The 19,525-nt window shown below is 44.2% G+C and overlaps 1 protein-coding gene across 1 annotated transcript; it reads right to left on the bottom strand.

Annotated features, from left to right (window-relative positions):
- Positions 1 to 525: 525 nt before the first annotated feature.
- On the bottom strand, positions 526 to 16,668 carry fndc4a (fibronectin type III domain containing 4a). The gene is made up of 6 exons (XM_076170891.1): positions 15,932 to 16,668; positions 10,073 to 10,188; positions 9,144 to 9,348; positions 4,809 to 4,898; positions 3,394 to 3,527; positions 526 to 1,297 (listed from the first exon to the last, which is right to left on the bottom strand). Exons 1-6 carry the CDS (start codon positions 16,005 to 16,007, stop codon positions 1,256 to 1,258), a joined length of 663 nt encoding a protein of 220 aa, XP_076027006.1. The 5' UTR covers positions 16,008 to 16,668; the 3' UTR covers positions 526 to 1,255.
- Positions 16,669 to 19,525: the final 2,857 nt, after the last annotated feature.

Genomic DNA, 19,525 nt, shown 5'->3' with positions numbered 1-19,525 from the left:
CTGCTTGCAGAGCAAATGCTAAAAGTTGTTATAAATGTCTTGTGGCCGCATTCTGCCCAGACTGAGCAAACAGGATCCAGAAATTGAACTCATGGGAACTAGATTGATATTTAACAAATAAATCCATTATTTTTCATGCAGAATTCTGTGTACAAAAAAAATCGATTAAGGGTTCCAAGTGTGACCTAGGATACTTTATAAACTGTATACATCCCATCCAACCCATCTGTATATACAGTGGGGATGGTTTTGTTGTATATGTTGGTATTTCAAATTTAGTATCTCAACAGTGAGCCACATTGTGCTGGAGTCTAAGTGGTAATCGGTTGCACCTGTGTGTCGCTGCCACAGCTGCAGCTGATTGAGCAATCAGGCAGTGACTTTACCTGTTCTCCTCATAGACTCTGCAGCTGTTTCTTCAAAAAGTGTTGAATTTTATTTTTTTATGTTTTAGTTCAGCATTAATGTGGGAAACAAATCTAAAACAGCTTGGGGAGTTTCACAACATTGTACTCGTGTTTTATTTGTACATTTTTGGTGACGCACACCGAAACGCTACTCTACAGGCGGATGACCTGCATGCAACTTCTTTTTAGTAGTAAATGAATGAAATATGTACAGACATGATTCAAGTTATATATAAATATGAAAAAATACAATGTTATTATTCACAAGATGACATTTTAACAACTTAGTCAGTGTTCAGTTAGTGATTCAGCCATCATTCAGACAGTAAGGTACGTTTGATTTAGCAGCACATCGACACGAAATGCAAGAAATGGGGGAAGGGGGAAATGGTGAGCTGAGGTGCTTCTAACATGAACATGGTATCTAGTTATACGTGCCAATATCAAAAGTACACAGCGTATGTACAGTCAGCAGGCGTCCCAGAGATGAGTCAGTGTGTATCTTGTATTGCAATAATATACCAAGCACCTGGCAGGAACATCGATGTTAACTGCACCATGGGAAAACATTACTGAATGCACTACCCACCCACAGTAATTGGTTTCTTTCAAGCTACAAGTTGTGTGTGTGTGTATGTGTGTGTAAATGAGTAAATCGAGTGTGTATCTGCAGCTTGGTATCGACATTTGTCCCACAAAGTCTCCGTGCATGTTAAGGTTCCGTTCACTGACTTCCCTCTGCAGTTCTTTTTCTTATTTAGCACAGATGTCTGTCCTCACCGGCGACAAAGGTGGAGAACGAGGTGATCCCAGGAGAGAAATCAAACATCTGCCTCCTGACCTTCCCCTCAAACTTCAATGATGTTGATGGATGGCACAGAGGGATGAAACTGCAAAAGATAAAAAAAGATAGAAATCAGCTTAGGAGACAAAAAATCCTGTTGCTACGATTGTTAGCGACACGATTTGATCTACGAGAGCAAAACTCTTATTTCCCTGAGTGACAACAGTGACAGAGCTATTGTACGTTTGGGAGACACGACAATCTTTGTCTCAGTATTTATTTCTCACTTACTGCTTCAACGATGTTTATTGCCTGTAAGTTATAGCTTGAAGGATCATTTAAGGCAGAGGTGGATCCATCTGTTCTGTCTCCAGAGCTGATTTACAGGGACCAACACGACTGTTTACTTCTTTCCAAGCACCTCTGAAAATTCACCGCTTAACATATAAACCCAGAGTCAAAGTACGAGGCTCGTTTGTGCAACTGCTGCTTTATTTATTAGCCACATATAAAATGCCAGATTCTTTGGGTCGGACAGCATGCATAGTTTATGAACAACAGCCACGCTACAGCTTGTGAATATCGACCCTAGCGCAGACACAAAGAAACACACACACACACAAAGAACACATTTAGAATTGTTTTCCAGTTTTGAAAGATCTTTAGGCAGAGGCAAAGACAAACGTGAAGCTAAGCGATTAGCCGCTAATAGCCTCGTTTGGACATTCTTATAGTTCTTTTTTCAAACTCCAACATTCGGGAGGAAAACGAGCGGACGGGGTGATCTGTGACTAACTTCAACTAGGGAATATGTCAAGTAAAATCCTGCCCAGGGGTCCAACACTCGCACCTCAAGTATCGATCAACCACCGTCTCATTACTCAGCCCCTCTTGTTAGTTTGCTGCTGTTAGTTCCATCTCTCCACATATGCAAATCTTGATTTCACGGGTACTCGATTGCATGTATTTTTTATAAGCACAGACATCTCTGCTGTTTCATTCACTGCATTAGCCGCGGCTCAAAATAAAGCCGTCCTGTGGTCTTATATAACATGCAGCAACAGCATCCCTCCTCCGCTGCTGCGCCGTATGCATTTCCTTTGTTGTAAATTGTGTAAGAAGCACAGTTGCAGAGGATAAATGTAGCCGTGAAGGCCCGGAGGGAATTCCTATGATTAAAGGTGTGGAGGAGGAATTCAGCTAGACGCCCTGTAGAATACGAGATAGTGCTTAGGATTATTTGAAGGTGAGAACTGCGTTGTATGCCGGGGATTGCGGCACAGTAAATGCAGAGCTGGAATGGATCCTGACATCATCAGAGAGGGGTCACGGAGAGAATGAATTGCCCCGTGTAAAAGTCAAAGCTCCACATATAAGCTCCGTGGTCAGTTCCATTAACAGGGCTGTCTGAGCGAGGGCGACCTCAGACATGGGAAGCGAGCCGGCATCGTTTAATTTCAGCACAAAACTGATCAGAATTGATGCAGACGCACAAACTTTCAGATGGGTGAGGTCTCTTTTTTTCGGCAATTGGGAAGGGATAGGATGAAACTATCCCTCTAACAGACACATTGTAAACACCTCAAGGACACAAGACCAGAGCGGCACACTAATCACAAACACGGCACAACTACAAGCACAAGTACAGAGACAAAGGGAGCGACATCAGACCTGAGTTGTGACTTAAATAAATATTTTATCCGACTTATATAGAAACATAAATCGCACATTTTTGCTCTCTCTTTCCACTTTTACAATCGCAATCCTTCATCTTGAAACCTTCCCGTGGTAATGTCAATGACAACGGCAGATAAGAATGGGAATCGCTGTTCTGGATTGAGTTTTGTAACTACAAATGCCATGAACAAGTCTTTGCTACCATCTAGTGGTAAACTAGTGTTAACACCAGATAGGCAGTCTGAATGGTTGTCTATGGCCTGAAAACAATGTGAAAACTATGATCAAGACCTTAAGTATTATCTTGCACACACACACACACACACACACACACACACACACACACACACACACACACACACACACACACACACACACACAGGCAAAAATCTCCTTGGCTGTCATCAGGTATCAAAGAAGCCCAACAAGCCCAAAAGGTAGTGTTAGTTAGCCGTTCATTCATGTTTAAACTCAGACAAATTGTGCTTGCTGACCCCAGGTTCATGGTCAAGGGGTCACGCTCACCTTGCTCCTCAGCAGCCCCCCGCTGTGATGCTCCGGCGTGCTCCTCTCCGAAGATGGCTTGGCCTTCTCCTTACTGTTACCCGAGTCGTTGTCCTTGATGATGTCATACTGTCGGCAGAATAGCGCAATGACGGCTGCCACACGAGGACAAAACGCACACAGACACACACAAAGAGGGCAGGAATTCAGTCATAAGGTGGCAACTGTCAATCATACACATGTCACCACTTCCTCCAGCTGCGCACGTTGAAAGGCAATGCGTATAATGGAATTCTGTTCCCATGAGGAGTGTGACGCCGGCGCCTTGATCTGAAAGCTTGGAAGACAGAAACTCTCTGTGGAATTTGCCGTGTTGCATTTCACAATCTGTCAGACGCAGCAGCGCCTCCAGTTTAGATAAATAGTCAGCGTGCGTGCAATTGACTTGTTTTGCTTTAGCGGGGTTATAAATTTGTATGGAAACATTTTCATTAAATATACAGAAAGTGTTACAAATGTTCAGCTAATGAGAGCCGGACTGCTGTGAGAAATATCACACAGCGTATCATATCATTCATTTAATTAACCAACAATGTGATGTGTATTCAGCATCGCAGTATGAAGGAGCATTAAAGCATTAAACATAAACAGTATGTTGTTTAATCTCTTTGAGTTTCAGTAAAGGGAGACCACACAATTAAATTAAAGCTCACAGTATAAATGAATGTTTCCCATCACTTTCTGTCAGCAGACACATTACATTACATTACATTACGTTCATTTAGCAGACGCTTTTATCCAAAGCGACTTCCAATAAGTGCGTTCAACAAAGGTAGAAAAAAGAACTTCAGGTCACGAGAAATCGTAAGCGCATTTCCTTCCAAAACCAACAGCTAAGAGCATATATATATATGTCAGTTGTATTCATTTCAAAGTTGTAAAAAAAGAAATGTAGCTCGTAACTGATTGCAAATTTGTGGAGCAGCTATAATAAGCAAGAATTTTTCTCATCCAAGTCTTGATGAGTTTGTGCCGCTGGTGAGAAGCGACGTTTCCTCTTTTAGATCCAGCACCTCCTCTGATCTCCTCCACTGCTTTGGCTCTTTTGATTAGGGATTATTTAACATCTCAGGCTGTTGCCCAGGGGGAGGGGGGGAGGGGGTGGGGACTCCTGGCAGCCTGTCAGATGTGCCACTTCCCATTGTGCCTCAACACTTCATTAATCAACAAACCTCCTCCAGGGGACAGAAGCTTGAATGGAGGAATTTTTTAAGAGTTAAGAAAATGTTTGTCGTAAAACTATCCAAAAGGAGCAGGACGTCTGGAAGTGGACCGTTTATTTTGCAGGCAGCGTCAACTTCCACTACTATTTTATGCAAGATGACCGATCTGTTCATCCTGAGACATCTGAGACATTTTGTGTTCTACAAACCTACCTGCCCACATCAGCAAAACCACCACGATGATGATCATCTCTCCTGTTTGTAGATGTCGGGACTTGTCCAGGCCCTGCACAGTGGGGTCATCTGAAGACAACAAGACAACAATAACAGAGTGTTAGTGGCTAATACCCACTCAAGATTACAATGGAAACAAAATGGAAAGACACAGACAGAAACTCCACAGTCCTTGTTATTGTTTAAGGTCATTTGATGTCTATAAGTCTTCTAAACCCTCATTGGTCTAAGCCACATCTCCAGACCTGAGTCTTGAGTCTCAGCTTCAGCTTCAGTCTGCATCCGAGAGATTTGAGAAGGTTTGGTGACCACAGCACCAAAGAATAACAGAGTAAACAGAAAACTACCAGATTAAAAAATGGCTAAATACACATGGAGTCTTCAAACATCATAAAACTTGCATCTGTCAGTACGGACGAGCCAAATGGATGTTCACTCTATCTCCTGACTTTTACGTTATTTGACAAAAAAAAAAACCTGTAGTCGTAAGAGAAAACTCACACGTTCATTTTGTAGCATTTACCCTCCATTAAGTAGATTGAATAAAGGCCTGTGTCCGCCCTCCAAACTATCTTTAAAGCCACGTGGATGGAACTCTTCCAGAGCGCCACTTTCCCCAATTGGCTCCCTGAGTGAATCAAGCTGTACGGATGCTGGCCCTCAATGTCTGACTGTCAGCTAACTGAACGTGAGAGCAATTACCAGGCCAGGGGTCAGGAAACTCCCTATGTGTAAAAACAAAGGTCATATATTAATGTTTGTTGGAATTATCAAGTGGGCTGTCATGAAATCCAAGCTCAGGAAAATACAAAATTTTGCAGAACAAAAACACTGTGAAGAAATAAAAAAGCTCTTAATTCTTGCTTTATTTATGAGTATTCTGCAACCTGTTTCTAACCTTTCACCTCATCTCACCTCATCTGCTGCCTCACTGAGCTCCATCAGTACTAAAATGCACAGTGACAGTCTGCTCCACTTTATTCACCATGCATCTCATCCTCACTACAAATCTCATTTAGTTCAGCAAATATTATCCAGCAAGTTTCCAGACTGGTCTGAGGACTACATTTGCATTCACAAACGATATTTCTGAATTGCTCTCTCTAACTTCCGAGGACAGTTTGAGGTCTGGAAATGTAGAAACTGCTGGTAGAAGTGTCCGGGTGCTGACAGCGCCTCAGAAGCTGCTCTGGTAATGAGGATTTGGTATTCGGCAAAACTCTCCTACAGCGCTTTTCAATTCAGCTTCATCTTGTCCTCAAAAATATTTTGTTGCATCTTTTTTGCTCGATGGTGCCAATATGTGTCGACATTTATTCTAAATGCAAAGATGGATTTATCGCGTTGGAAGAATTTCCAAATGAGCTGCCTAACTCGTCCGGCTGCAGTTTAATACATATTTCATAGAGTCAAATATGCAGTTTGATTCTGTCCTCACTCTCTTCTGAGGCGCCTGGATTGGAATGGGATAATTACCTCCACCAGCCTGCTCGTCTCAAATCCCAGAGCGCTGTGTGTGTGTGTGTGTGTGTGTGTGTGTGTGTGTGTGTGTGTGTGGAGGAATTGAACCTCTGATGGAATCTTGAGCTGCTTTCACTGTCGACTTGTTCATACTCTATTCACTTCTATGTGATTGTCTTCCTATGTAAACGTATTGCTGTTAACCAAAATCAAAACAAGAAGGTGACACCTGTTGGTTCCAGTGTGTTGCAGAGCGTTTCATTGCTCTTCTCTTCTTTGTTTCATTGCTCTTCCTCTGTATCGTCAGGCTTCTCTTCGGTCCCCTGAGACAGAGTAATTGTGTCTGAAGGGACCCCCTGCTCAGCCATGTTTGACAAGACTTTCATGCACCAAAACAAACATTGTCTCTTATTTCTTTTTGCCCTCCTGTGTGAAGGCTTCAGACATTCCCACAGGCTTCATTTCTATTTATATATGGTATCTGGAGATTATTGTACAACGCCTGTGACCTGATTGTTCAAACTGTCGGACACAATAATCCCATTTACCCTTTATAAATGTCTTATTTTTCTCCCTTAACTCATCAAATTCTTTAAATTATTCAGATTTACTGCAAATAAATGGATATGAATCAAATTGTATGAATACTCAACTATTCTAGAAACACACAGAAGGAGGAAGTGGCTCTGTGCTTCACATACGTCTCGGTTGAAGGGGGGCCACAGCACGTGACCCCATCCCTGATTTAAGGCTCTTCAGGGAACTAATGGTATTGGAGTTAACTTTGAAAGACATATTGATCCTGACAAAAAAATGCACAGCGACTAATTTAGATTCAATTTCTCCTGCAACGTACAGCCTTTATATACTGTATATATACATGCACCTGCCAGGAAGTGCTTTATATGAAATAGATGGATTCAGAATCACATCAGAGTGGGTTAACCTCTCCAGCCACATGCTCCAGTATGTAATCATATTACTGGAGGGCAATGCATTGAGGAGAATAAAAGCACTATTGATTCATGGTATCATGAATAGCCGGGACATGCAGCAAATCAGTTTACCCTCAGTGGGAGCACTTGGCTGTGACAAAGATCTCTGAGATGACTGTGGGATTAAAAAGCTTTTTAAGGCGGCGGCATCAGCTGAGGTGCACCCGAGTTTATAAAGGAGGAAGATGGTATCGCCGCTTATTTTAGTACTTTAGAAACTTTATATTAAAACACAATTGAATTCTCTTTTGTCCAATCACCATGACACAGCAGCTCCATATTTTTTTTAGAAGACAGAAAATCATTGTCAAAGGTTACAGGAGTTAGTTGATGATGTCATTAAGTGATGTGAAGTGTTTCAATGCAACCAAGTTTATGTGACCTGGTGTGCTCACTAAAGCGTCTCTTTATTCTTCCGTCTTGACGTTGTTGTCTCGCTCTAACAGGGTCGTCAACCATCCCAACATTCAGACAAATACTGCATTTTGACTATCAATGATAACAAAAGGAGTTATTCTTATCATTTAGCATTAAACATGAACGGAAAGAGCTTAACTAGACCGTAGATTCTATTCTTAACGTGGTGCACGTTTGAAAATGGGTCACTTTGCAGGACTGAAGTTCAAACACTATTTGAGCCTCACAAATTGTACGATTACACCTACACAGTGAGACAGACAGTGAAGAAAATGGGGTTATCAGGTCAATAAAGGCTCTACAAATAAACTTGATGCGATTGTTTAGGAGTGCTTGCAATAGATTTCTGCCTCTACATCGCTTACAAACAAATACAAACCCGCCCCAAAATAAAGCTCATCAATTCACTGAGTTGTTTTTCTGACCCACTTGGAACACTCACAGGGCTACAAAACCACATTAATGTTGCAAATGAGTCTAGTAGGAAGTAGGAGGGTATCTCACACTGATCCCGGCTCCTTCCACGTCTAACGCAGCCTATATTGAAGCCTGGTTCTTAACTTTACGTCCCTTTTTTCTTGCAATTTCCTTAATGTTAGATGTTGACGTACAAAAACGGAAATGCACCTTAATGCCAGCGTCCTGTATTAGCCTAATGGACCACATACAGGCTCTGGTGTCGAGGTTGAGCATGAATTAGTTTCTTTCTCTTTCACTTTGGCTGATCTTGCCAGCTTAACTAATGGTACCCAACCTGAGTCAGCTGAACAGAAACATTTATGATTCCCTTACATCAGCACTTCTGCCTCCACACCAACTGAACCGGACCATGATAATGACGATGGAATGAATGTTTCCAGCATGCAGACGGCGATCATTTCTCTCACAATCACAATTGAAGAATCTTTTCAAATCCTTTCTCGGTCAGGATACTCACATTTCCTGCAGCCCCTGAAGCAAACACAGAGCCTGGATCTCTAAGTGTGTGTCACAATCCTGATTAGTCACCAAAGTGATTCAGAGGAGCTTTGCTGCTTGCTTTGTCAATAATGAATTGGAGTATGGTTGAAAATAAACCTGTGGGAGGTGCAGAGGCCCCCGGGGAGATGCTCCAGGAGGGGGAGGGGGAGGGGGAGGGGGGGCTTAAGCTTACTTGCACTTATGTCTGCTCCAGCCTTTACTGCAGCTCACTTTCAATGTCACTGTGCTTAAAAGCATTCAACAGCCAGAAGAGGCTCTGGTGCAACAGCCGGTAAAGTGTCTGAAATGAGTTGAAGAGGGGGAAAAAGAGGCCTGGAGCAAACGCACGGGGGCTTAAAAGCAAAGACATCACGCTACGTAACCCAGCTGCTGTCTCGTTTCCTCTCATACCAGGCCAGGGTTGCCATGGCGAAAGAGTGAAGCAAAAACCCCGGGTTCTGCTTTTGTAAGAAAGGAGTACCTTGGTTGGAGCTGTTGGAGGAGAAGCGGTCGGTCTTCTTGAGGGTGCGGAAGTGGACCTTCTTGCTGGCTTGGCTCTCTCCGTACAGCCCGATGGACTGCACCTGGATGATGTAATCCGTCTCCTCCTCCAGGTCCCACAGGACGCACGAGCGGCTGGTGGTGTTGACCTCGCGGATGAACCGCTGCATGTGCGCATCCTGCCTCTGGGGAAGGATCGGAAGAATGAAGAGGAATAAATCAATCAACAAGCAAGGAGAGAGATCTATGAAATACTGGGATTGATGCCCAATAAACAAACCTATCACCCTGTAAAATGATAAAGATAAAAATAAATGGTGCTTGACACTGGGAGCTGCTTGAGACAGAGATTCAAAGTCCCACTCCTTCATTTTTGGGGACCTTCTAAATCTATATCTGTTGTTGTTTGGCTTTGATAATGAAATATGGGCCATCTGTCAACAAACATTAAATAACTTCTCTATATTTGGATCTCAGGTCGAGGGGGTTTCATAAGATAAACATTCTGACTGCAATACATCTTTGTTTTCTTAGTAACTCCTCTCCAAACTCAAAGTGCCGCTGCTTGGCAATCTCAGGCCACGCAGAGTGATGATGTCTTTCTGCTGAGCACGTAAGTTCTCCACCGAAGAGAATTCATTATCATTTTCATTGCCAAAAAAATATTTCCTCAGCCAATTCCTTGCGTCTGTCAAAGTGTGAAAGGGTGAAAGTGAACAGCAGGTGCTCGTCTTTCTTCTACCTTCTGGCTGCGCGACGCGTCAAGGTCTTATCACCACGACACGACGGCGGCACCGTGCCAACGCGCCGCCAACGCCAATGAAGCTTCAACAGCCAGAAATTGAACCTGACGTCATTCCATTGTTGTTGTTTTTTGCTCCGCCGGCCCATTGAACTCGTCAAACGTACCTGTTGCGAGATGGAGAAGCCGATGATGACGTCGCCTTCAGGGACCTCCCAGAAGACGGTCGCCGAGTCGGCCCGCAGGTGCATGACGGACACGTTGACGGGAGCCGGTGGCCTGTCTGGATGGAGGGAGGAGGGAAATAGATCAGACTCCTTTTGTCTGTTGGCTTAAGTGGTGAGTTTGGCGCCTCTGTGTCGGCGATTTATTGCTCCACCACCACTAAAGCTCAGTACAAGCAGCTGCCTTAAAGTGCCACACCACAGCTGTTTGTCTTATATCAACAGGGAACGGCCAGTATTTAGTCTCTGGTGCCCGTTGCCAGTTTTGTGGGTGAATTGTCTTTGGACGATATCTTCAAAAGCGTTTTACGACAATGGCCACTGAGCTATTGGGCTAAAACGAGCGAACGTAAACACAGCATTGATCTTTTGGATTTCGGAAGGCATTCACCTGCTGTGGTCTGACTGTTTCAGCTCATCCCCTTCCCTCCCAACTGCCTTGTCCTTCAACCTGTCGGCCATGTCTGTTTTAAAGGCAACAACCATGTCCACTTTGTGTCCACCTCTCTTGGACAGGGGCTGAGTTTCCTCACCCCTGTCCCCTTCGCAGCCATCCATCATGATTAAGCCTCCGGTGGACGTGCTGATTGTGAAGCGGGACAAAAGCCTGAGAAACGGGCCGGGGTAGCAGAGGGTGACAGGTCCAATAGAGGGTCTGTGGAGCTTTACAGTCCCCCGCGAAATCACAGGGGTCAGATGGTTGGGTGAGATGGGACTGGAGGCCTTTTTCTCATTGACACCGGCCCTAATGGACTTTGTGTGTTGTCACAGAATGTAACTGATGCAGCGTGGAGGAGGTTAGGTGAGTGGAAATGTATGTCTCGCTCTGTCGGGGGGAGAAAAGGACTTTAGGGAGATTGGACAATAATGTACAGAGCAGGAAGGAGCGCTGATGAATGATTTACTGCCTGATAAAAACATTTTAAAGCTGTGATGTGGCAGATATCAATAAGCCGTATATGAGCTTTCACAAACGGCAATCCTGGGAATGAACGGCACTTCAGAGTGAGCATTAATTATATAAAGTCTGTTACTATTTAAAGCCTTTTATTAGCATAGGAGGCACGGCCGCAATAATAACCCTGATAGATTATGCAATAATGTGAGTTAATATATACAGTCCAAGCACAATATTTGATCAAAAAGTGCATTTCAGAGAGAAAGATGATCTCGCTCCCTCTCTCTCTACCTCCCTCCCCCCCTCCCTCTCTCTCGCTCTCTCTCTGTCTCTCTCTCTCTCTCACACTCTCTCATCAAACTCTCCATTTCATATGGGACACCATCAATCATGGCCCTCAGTGTTCAGCTGCTAAAGGTGAGCGACTGCACGTTGCATCAAAATGACAATCAATTTTCAGCCAACGACGTGGCTAAAGGTCACAGCACTCGCAGGGTTGAGGGTGTGTGTGTGTGTGTGGGGCGGGTGGGTCGGCCTATCTGTCTTTGCCAGCTTCTACCTGTTCCTGCGCTCTGTGGCATGATGGACCGCAGGAGGTCACGGTCAAGCCCTGGGATGGTTTTTCGCCGTTCTGACGCTCACATATAAGATTGCTTTGTGCGAGAGACTGACGAATGGACACCCGGCGGGCGGCTGAGAGGTTCCGTCCGTCTCATTTGGTCCGTATAATGAGACTCTGCTTTATGGGCACAGGTGTCGCAACGCGTTAAGACCTCGGTCAAGGAGCGGGAAAGTCACATTGTGCAAATTGTCCCTAATATTTCAGACGCTGTGAGGCTATGAGTGGCACATCTATGTACATTAATGGTTTCTGCGTCCTTGTGTCTTGGTGGCGACAAGACGACGTAACACCTGGCGTTAGGAGACGGGAACATTTGCCGAGAGCGATTACGACACTTTAAATTGATTTTTCGTCGACTTAAAACATACGACGTTGCCATAATGATCCCAAATCAGGCACGACATTCATGCCACGTGTTCACTTTGACTCAAACTCATTGTCCTTTAAGGTAATGGAGGTTACAGACGCCCACGCACAGGCAGAGGCGCAGGCGGTAACCATGATGCATCGGCCGCGACTCATTTACCAGTGATGGCGCGAGTGACACTTGTGCCATAAATCATCGCTAATGTGTAAATGTCCTCTTCCTCCATGACGGCTCTTTCCCAACTGAAGGTGGTTGAATTTTAAGCTCTTTACATTTTAATATGAAGTCACTGGTCGATTCAATTAAACTTCAGTCTGTGTTTGTTATTTGCCCGGTGTCCTGAGTCGCTCTAATCCAGATGATGTGTTGCGTTAGACCCTGAAATCAAACAACTATAGGTCACTGCAGCTGGAGGTGTGTGTGTCAGTGCAAACAATTGGTAAGACCCTCTTGGGATGTGGACACACGGCCAGGCTGCATAATAATGCACAGGCACGCCGCAGATGGAGAAGGAGTCAAGGTTTGGATTTGTTTGAGCCTGGCCTGAATCGCGGACTCTTATTTTGGAAACAGGAAACTACACGGTGACTTTTTTTGTTCAGGTGATAACAGTTTTAGGGTCAAAACAACACAAAGCTGCTGCGGCATGTGTAGGTCGTTTTTCCAGACGAGCATGACAGATACCGGGAATAGAAAAGGAAACGTGACGTGAAAACTGGATGTTCCGTGTCAAACACTGACAGATGACAGAGATCGACATGAGATTGTGGATCGGGTGGAATCGTGGAGAAAATTGGAACAACTCCCTCCTCCTCCTCCTCCTCCATCCTACCTGCTGCACCCCCGTCTCTCCTCTCATGCGACAACATCTGACACCATTGACAACTGAAGTGAGTTCAGTAAGAAGATTTTTTTAGAGGCCTAAAAGCTGAAAATGTGACTCAAATCCCTGCGAGCAGACGGCTCAATCTTTGCATTTCTATGGAATCGTAACAGCACCAGTCACCTATAAGTGCCATAACTCTTCTGCAGCTGAAATCCCTTTTTCTGCATTGAAAGGCACATCTATTTTCTCTGCCTGTGATTGATTTGTAAAGTCTTTGTGTGTTGGCTATTCATGCAACCTCGTCCACACCACAACAAATCAATACTGATGAAATCCAATATTTTGCGTTGAATGCGATTTCTGAAAAATTAATTATATAAATTAGTATTACATCATAAAATATACATGAATTCTCATTAATGAAATATTATAAATTGCCTTTTCCTATGTGTGATGGAGATAAACCCGTCTATAACTCATTATGATGGGCGAGTATCATGTCTTTATTCAGTGGATGTAAACTTGCACTTGCCTGTGGGCTGATTACATCAACAAACCACCTTGAGCGCCTTGACTGACAGGTGATTTGTCTGCAAATGTCCGTGGGGGGTCCTCATCTTGTTATCTCACATTACTCTGATAAGTGTTTTTGTCCTATTGTGTATTGTTTTCTAATTGCACTTTGTCTGCCTGAGGCCTCCCGGGTCGCTGCAATCGCTTCATGTTGATATTCCACCACACTGTGGGTTACCAAGGTGACCGAGGTTTATCCATCATATTTCACTCAATCGTCTCCGGTGAAGTGGCTGTTTGTCATATAATCTTTCTCTTATTATTACTGATATTAAGTAAGTAAAGTGCCTTGACGTTTTCCCACCTCAACCTTACACTGATAATGTATTGATTATAAATCCGCCACAGGAAATCTAAACCTACTACTTTACACAGCAGGCGGTTGTCAGACAGCTGTTGCTATCTGGCAGCTAGTGGAGCTCTTCAGTGACCTCATGCTGCTTCTCTCCGCTTCAGCACCGTCTGCCCTCGTGCTCCCTCTGATGGCTTTCATCTCTGAACTGCATTCCTCCCCTGAGTTTGTTTGCAGGATGACGCTCACGTCCGTCCTTTCTTCGGCATCCGGCGCCATGTGGGTGCAGCAGCTGTGCCTGATCTCCCCTGCCTGTACCTGCACGTGTACCTGCTGCAACAAAACAGCAGCTTAAAGTGCCAACGTGGAAACAGAAGATGGAGAGACTGGTCCATTGAAGCGTGGTTTGATCCCACGCCTTATAGAGTCCCTCCAGGTACACACTGTCCTCCCTCTCAGTGACACGTACTACTATATAGCTGTAATACAGCAGCGGGTCCAGATGGGACCAGGTGTCAGTCTAAGGTTAATGTAATCAGCCGCCAAATCCTGCGGCTGTTCAGCTGTGAACTAACATTGCTTTATCATCACAAAGCGTCGGTGCTGGAGGGAGAGGGAGGGGGGGGGGGGGGGCGGGGGGGGGGGGGAGTGATGTGGACGATGAGAGCTCTAATCCACACTGTCCTCTTATTTCAAGATTTTATGATCAGCAAGTTTGCACCATCGATTTCAAACAGTTCCAGATAGTAAAGCAGAGACTAAGCGTGTAATCTGCTTGCTGTATGACTCATGCTAGACACACAGATACAATTTTGTTCCTGACTAAAATCCCAGGTAATTGCAATCTGGTTCATTAGTAACACGCATGAGGGGGAAGGGGGGGGGGGGACAATTTGACAGCAGGGCCGTAAAATACATGAACAAACACGAGCCTCGCTGATGGATTCAGCTCTAATACAGACTGTTTGTCAAGAATGTGTCAGCAGTTTTATGTAGAGTAGATTGCCAATTTGAAGAATGATGTGACATCGGCCGCCCCAATAAATCCTGATACACATTTCTTTGCTCTCTGAAGTGCAGTTTGGGCTTCATGTCATCGTCTCTCTGCATGCACCAACCCTCCAATGCTTGTCATCGTTTGTGACCCAGAAAAATACAAATGGTTGTGTTATTTCTAAGAGAGATCACATCCGACTTTTGGGATTCACTTTTAAACTCTAAATTGCGGTATTAGCATTTGACCTTGTTACATGATTACAATGATCAATTAAAGAGTTAACAGCCTTTATGCACTCACTGCCCTTTGATCATTCAGTGCCACTATTCCAGAGATTTACAAATAATTTAGATCTATCAGTGAATCATGCATAACAGCTGTCCACCAATGGATTTGTCATTTATTTCTAAGCGTATTGCAGCAGCTGGATGTGTGTCAGTGCCGTGTTTATTATTCTAACAGTAGCTTTTCCCGCTGCATGTTAAATCATCTCTCCACTCAGAGTGAAGATGCTCTTACATCCTGCATCTGGCATGCCTGCGTGACAAAAGCTCTGAAGCCCCTTTTCTCTATGACAGAAGAATGTCGGAGGAGTGGAGAGCCGGTGTGAGGGAGGAGGAGAGGAGACACACAAAGAGAGAAAGAGAGAGTGTTTTAGTTGATATGTGCTGAACAAAGCCATGCTGCAGGTTCTGTAATGAATCTGTAATCCTGTATTGACTTTATTTAAGCTCTGAAGCTGTTTAACTTTGGTACATTGTGTTATTTTAGAGCTGTGGAGGAAAAAAGCTGAGTTTTCTCCAGGCAATTTATATTGATGAAAGACTTTAAAAGCGGTTGCCAAGTCAGTAAGACATAAAGAAGGCGGGAAGGGGCCTGACATGTAAAGATCCAATCATGTGGAAATGATGAGCAGGTTAGTGTGAATCCCTGCTGAGACCAAAGGTAAGGATGGTTGGTTCATAACTGGAATGAGACACAGAAAGCAGGCAGACACGTGAGTTGTTTACATCAATAATTCAAACGCAAAGTCGCTTCTGTTTGTGCCTGGAAATACACCGAACCGAATCAGAGATGACGTGAGCAAAAAATGCAGAGACGAGCCAGTGTGAAACATCTGGATGACATAATGATATTATGAGATATTAATAAATGAAGGTTTTGTAATCACACAGCTTAGGTGAGTTGAATGGCGCATTTTCGAAGAGCAGAACTCCTCTTACTCACTTGCTCCCACCAGGAACATGTCGCTGCCGAAGAGCAACAGGACCACGGAGTTGACCCACAGCAGCAGCCGCGCCATGACGCCCCCGGTCAATGTTGTTCCTCCCCGTGCACAGAAACACCAAACAAACCCCCCTCTGAGTCTGTTATTGGGATTGATCTTGAAGGGCAACTTTAATCACCGGAGTCCGTTTGTAACCATTCAGGCGATCCTCGGTCTCCTCGGTTTTCCTAACCGGATCCGGGGGCCGGAGTTTGGTTAATAAAACGTGAATAACGAGTGAAAGTGGGTGAGGAATGTTGCCTTCACGGACATATTGTTGACCCGAGGCGGATTCTTCATGTTCACCCCCCTCCTTTTAAATCCTCATTGCTCTCCGGGTGACGGAGACGGCGGATCGGCGCGGGTCTGGATCGTCGATGTTCCGATTGTTTAGTCTCGGCTCAGGTACGATCAGGTGCTCCGCGGTGCCCTGGCAGCCTGGGGGGACATCTGAGGGACACTCGGCTCCATGGACGGCGTCTATAAGTTGAGAGTGTCTCCGGTCCATTCATTCACTCATTCATCCATTCATTCATTCAGCTTGATCAACACCAGTCTTCCTCCTCCTTCCTCTTCCCCGCTCTCTCTCTGGTAAAATCAGATTTTTTGTTTTTTTGGCATAACGTGATTATTCATCCACGTGTGACGGGAGCAGCTACACGCCCACCTGCCCGACGCTGCCTGCCGCCTCTCCTGCCCCGCTGATCGTCTCTGTGGACGGCAGAAAGAGAGAGAGAGAGAGAGAAAGAGAGAGAGAGACGGACGCGTCCACCGCAGTGTGAGAGACGTGTGCTGGGTGATGCAACAGGAGGGTAAACGACAGCTGCTGAGAGATAAAAAGATAAACGGACAAATAAAGCCATAAATCGCACCGTTTTATATCGTCAGAGTCGCGTTAAAACATCAAGGAAAAGCTCCTCTGCGTTGTTTTATCGTGTTGATGATCTGACAGCACATCAGACCACTGCAGCCTTTATTCTAAAAACAGCCTATAATAATCGATCAAGCCAAAAAATCAAATCAAATATGTTTGCCCCTTTTCAGGAAACTTAAGTTGCTGTTATAGTTTCTGCCCTTAAACCATTCAAGGAAAATGTTGTTTTTGGTTCTGGTATGTTGCCATGGTTTCTGTGTGCTCACCAGAAGACAATGGAATTCTAAATTTTTTTTTAAATATGACGTTTGTGCCAGATATCAGATCAGAGTTACCATGACAGTTGGATATTTATAGCTGCCATTCCTGTGATATTTGGCTCAATAGGAGCTTTTCTGTTTTCTTCCATAAAGAAGCTGAAAACGTGGGTCTATCCCGCTTAGTGCTGGTTGATCGTACAGGTTTATTATTAGGGCTTTTCTGTGGGATCATTCTTGAATCAATTTACCTTTTGAGTGAATGTACCGTGACAGTTTAGACGGCTTCACTTCCAATCGCACAATGTCACATTCAGCCAAGACTTCATCCCTAATCATCCTGCTTCAGCATGACAGTCATCACCGCTTCAGTTCTGAAAATGAGGTTGAAATTACACGGCGGTGATGTGTGACTCCTGAATAATTTGCTTCATTTCATCCCCTCACTTTCAATTTGTGGTTAATGATACTTCTGAGTGAAGAGAGGGTTGTTGTCGCACACACACACACGCTTTGCACCACAGGGCTCAGAATGTATTAAAGAAACGTAGTGGGTCTGTCTTAAATTAAACCAATAAAGTTTTCCACCCTCTTTGGAAATAGCAAACACAAACTCCTGACAGCTTTATTTATTTCACAATCTTTCACGTCTATTTCAGTTAATATGAGGGAAATCAAAGTGTATATTAAAGGATTGGAGAATGTGTCAATCTCTTAACAATGTCTTATCTTAGTAAAGCATGATGTCATACTTAGTGAGATGCAGATTTTGTGAATCAGATAGACGGGAGGGTCAAAGGTCAGATTTGAAGCTCCGCCAGTCCAGTGTTGACTACGTGACAAATATGAGGCAACCATGTGGGGGCGCTAAAACGAAACAAAACAAATGATGGTTCAATCAAAAATAACAACAATTGGGTAAACAATATCTTAAAGCTCTTTGAGTCCCAGAAAGCTACAAAATCAAAGTCAAGTGTTTGTACAAAGTTGTTTATTATGCATAAATATGTAAGAAACATAACAGTTTCCAAAGTCTGTACAAATTGGATTTTTTTTTTTACACAATTGACAGCAAATACATGTAGAGTTTATTGACAGAATGCGTATATCGTAATCACAATACAGTTTATGGAAACCCACTGATTGCATAGATCAAAAATAAGCACCTTCTGTGTTAAGTAAACTAATTCTGTAAACGTCAGCTGTTAATTTGAGTAACGATAGCTTATCTGAGAAAATAAACTCCACTTTGCCTCAAAGCCTCAAATAGTTCTGAGGCTTTCAGGCAAAGACCAACCTTCGCAAGTTTGTTTGTATTCAGTGCAGTCGGCCTCAGATTTGCATGTACCACCAGTTTCCAGATCTGTCCCGCTCCTACACACACACACACACACACACACACACACACACACACACACACACACACAGAAAATTGCTGCATCCATTCAAGATTAGTTGGGAACCTGCCCACATCAATGAGCTGCACACACAGTATATCCAGCTGGATTGATCCAACTCATAACATAATTTTTTACAGAGCGTGTGTTCAATTCTAATGAACACCAACAGGAGCCTAGGCTTGGCTGAATAAGACAGACCAGAATAAATATAGCAAATGTGAAAGCGCTCATCCTTTAAGCCGTTATAAACGACGCATGTTTACAACTAAATCAGCTTCCAACTCTCATTTGTTCATCTCGTTTGTTGATCATCTCACAAAAGCAATTTGCAGTCTCAGTGCCGCTCCTCCAAATATAATTAAAAATCGCAAAATTGACCACAGCTACAAATGAATCAATAAGCCTCTGAAGGAGCTGGGCGTCGTGGTGATGTTGTGAAAATCGAAGGTTCCGGTGAAGCTGTATTATGTACAGTGTTGGAGAGGTGACAGATGATGACACGCCGATCTGTCCATGACCTTGATCTTCACCGTCAAAGCTAAACACACACACACACACAGATGGCTCAATGACAGGAGGACGCACATGGGCCTATATGCTGCTTTGGTATTCCAGGCTGCCTGATGAAATGAATGCAATTAAGCTCCATGGCATAACCAGAGAAGCCATTCAATTACTCTGCAACCGGGTGTCATGACAACGCCACAGAGCCTCCACCGCTTCTCTCCAGTCTCCTGCCACCATGAAAATTCCCAGGCATGACGTCGTGAATACAGAGAGCCACAGCAGCAGCAGCAGCAGCAGCATCACTTCAGCCACGCCGCTGCAATGTCACATCGTCTTGACAACCAACAGCGGTGGATAAAAATACCTTGAGCGGAAAAGTCCCAGTTTGTTCGGGGGATGAGATCTGTGACAAAGCAGATTCTTCGTCTCAGATCGTGACGCCGCAGATGTTTGCAAAGCCACACCGGAGTGTTTGTGGGTTACTGCTGTTTACATGCACAAATAATTCCTGTTCTG

This window comes from Genypterus blacodes, unplaced genomic scaffold (genome assembly GCF_046128005.1).
Source record: "Genypterus blacodes isolate CSIRO-AG114 ecotype Tasmania unplaced genomic scaffold, CSIRO-AGI_Gbla_v1 ptg000233l_1, whole genome shotgun sequence".
In the NCBI taxonomy this organism is placed as follows: Eukaryota; Metazoa; Chordata; class Actinopteri; order Ophidiiformes; family Ophidiidae; genus Genypterus; species Genypterus blacodes.
Note: the sequence above shows the minus strand (reverse complement) of the source record. Positions and strands in the feature narration are given on the sequence as shown.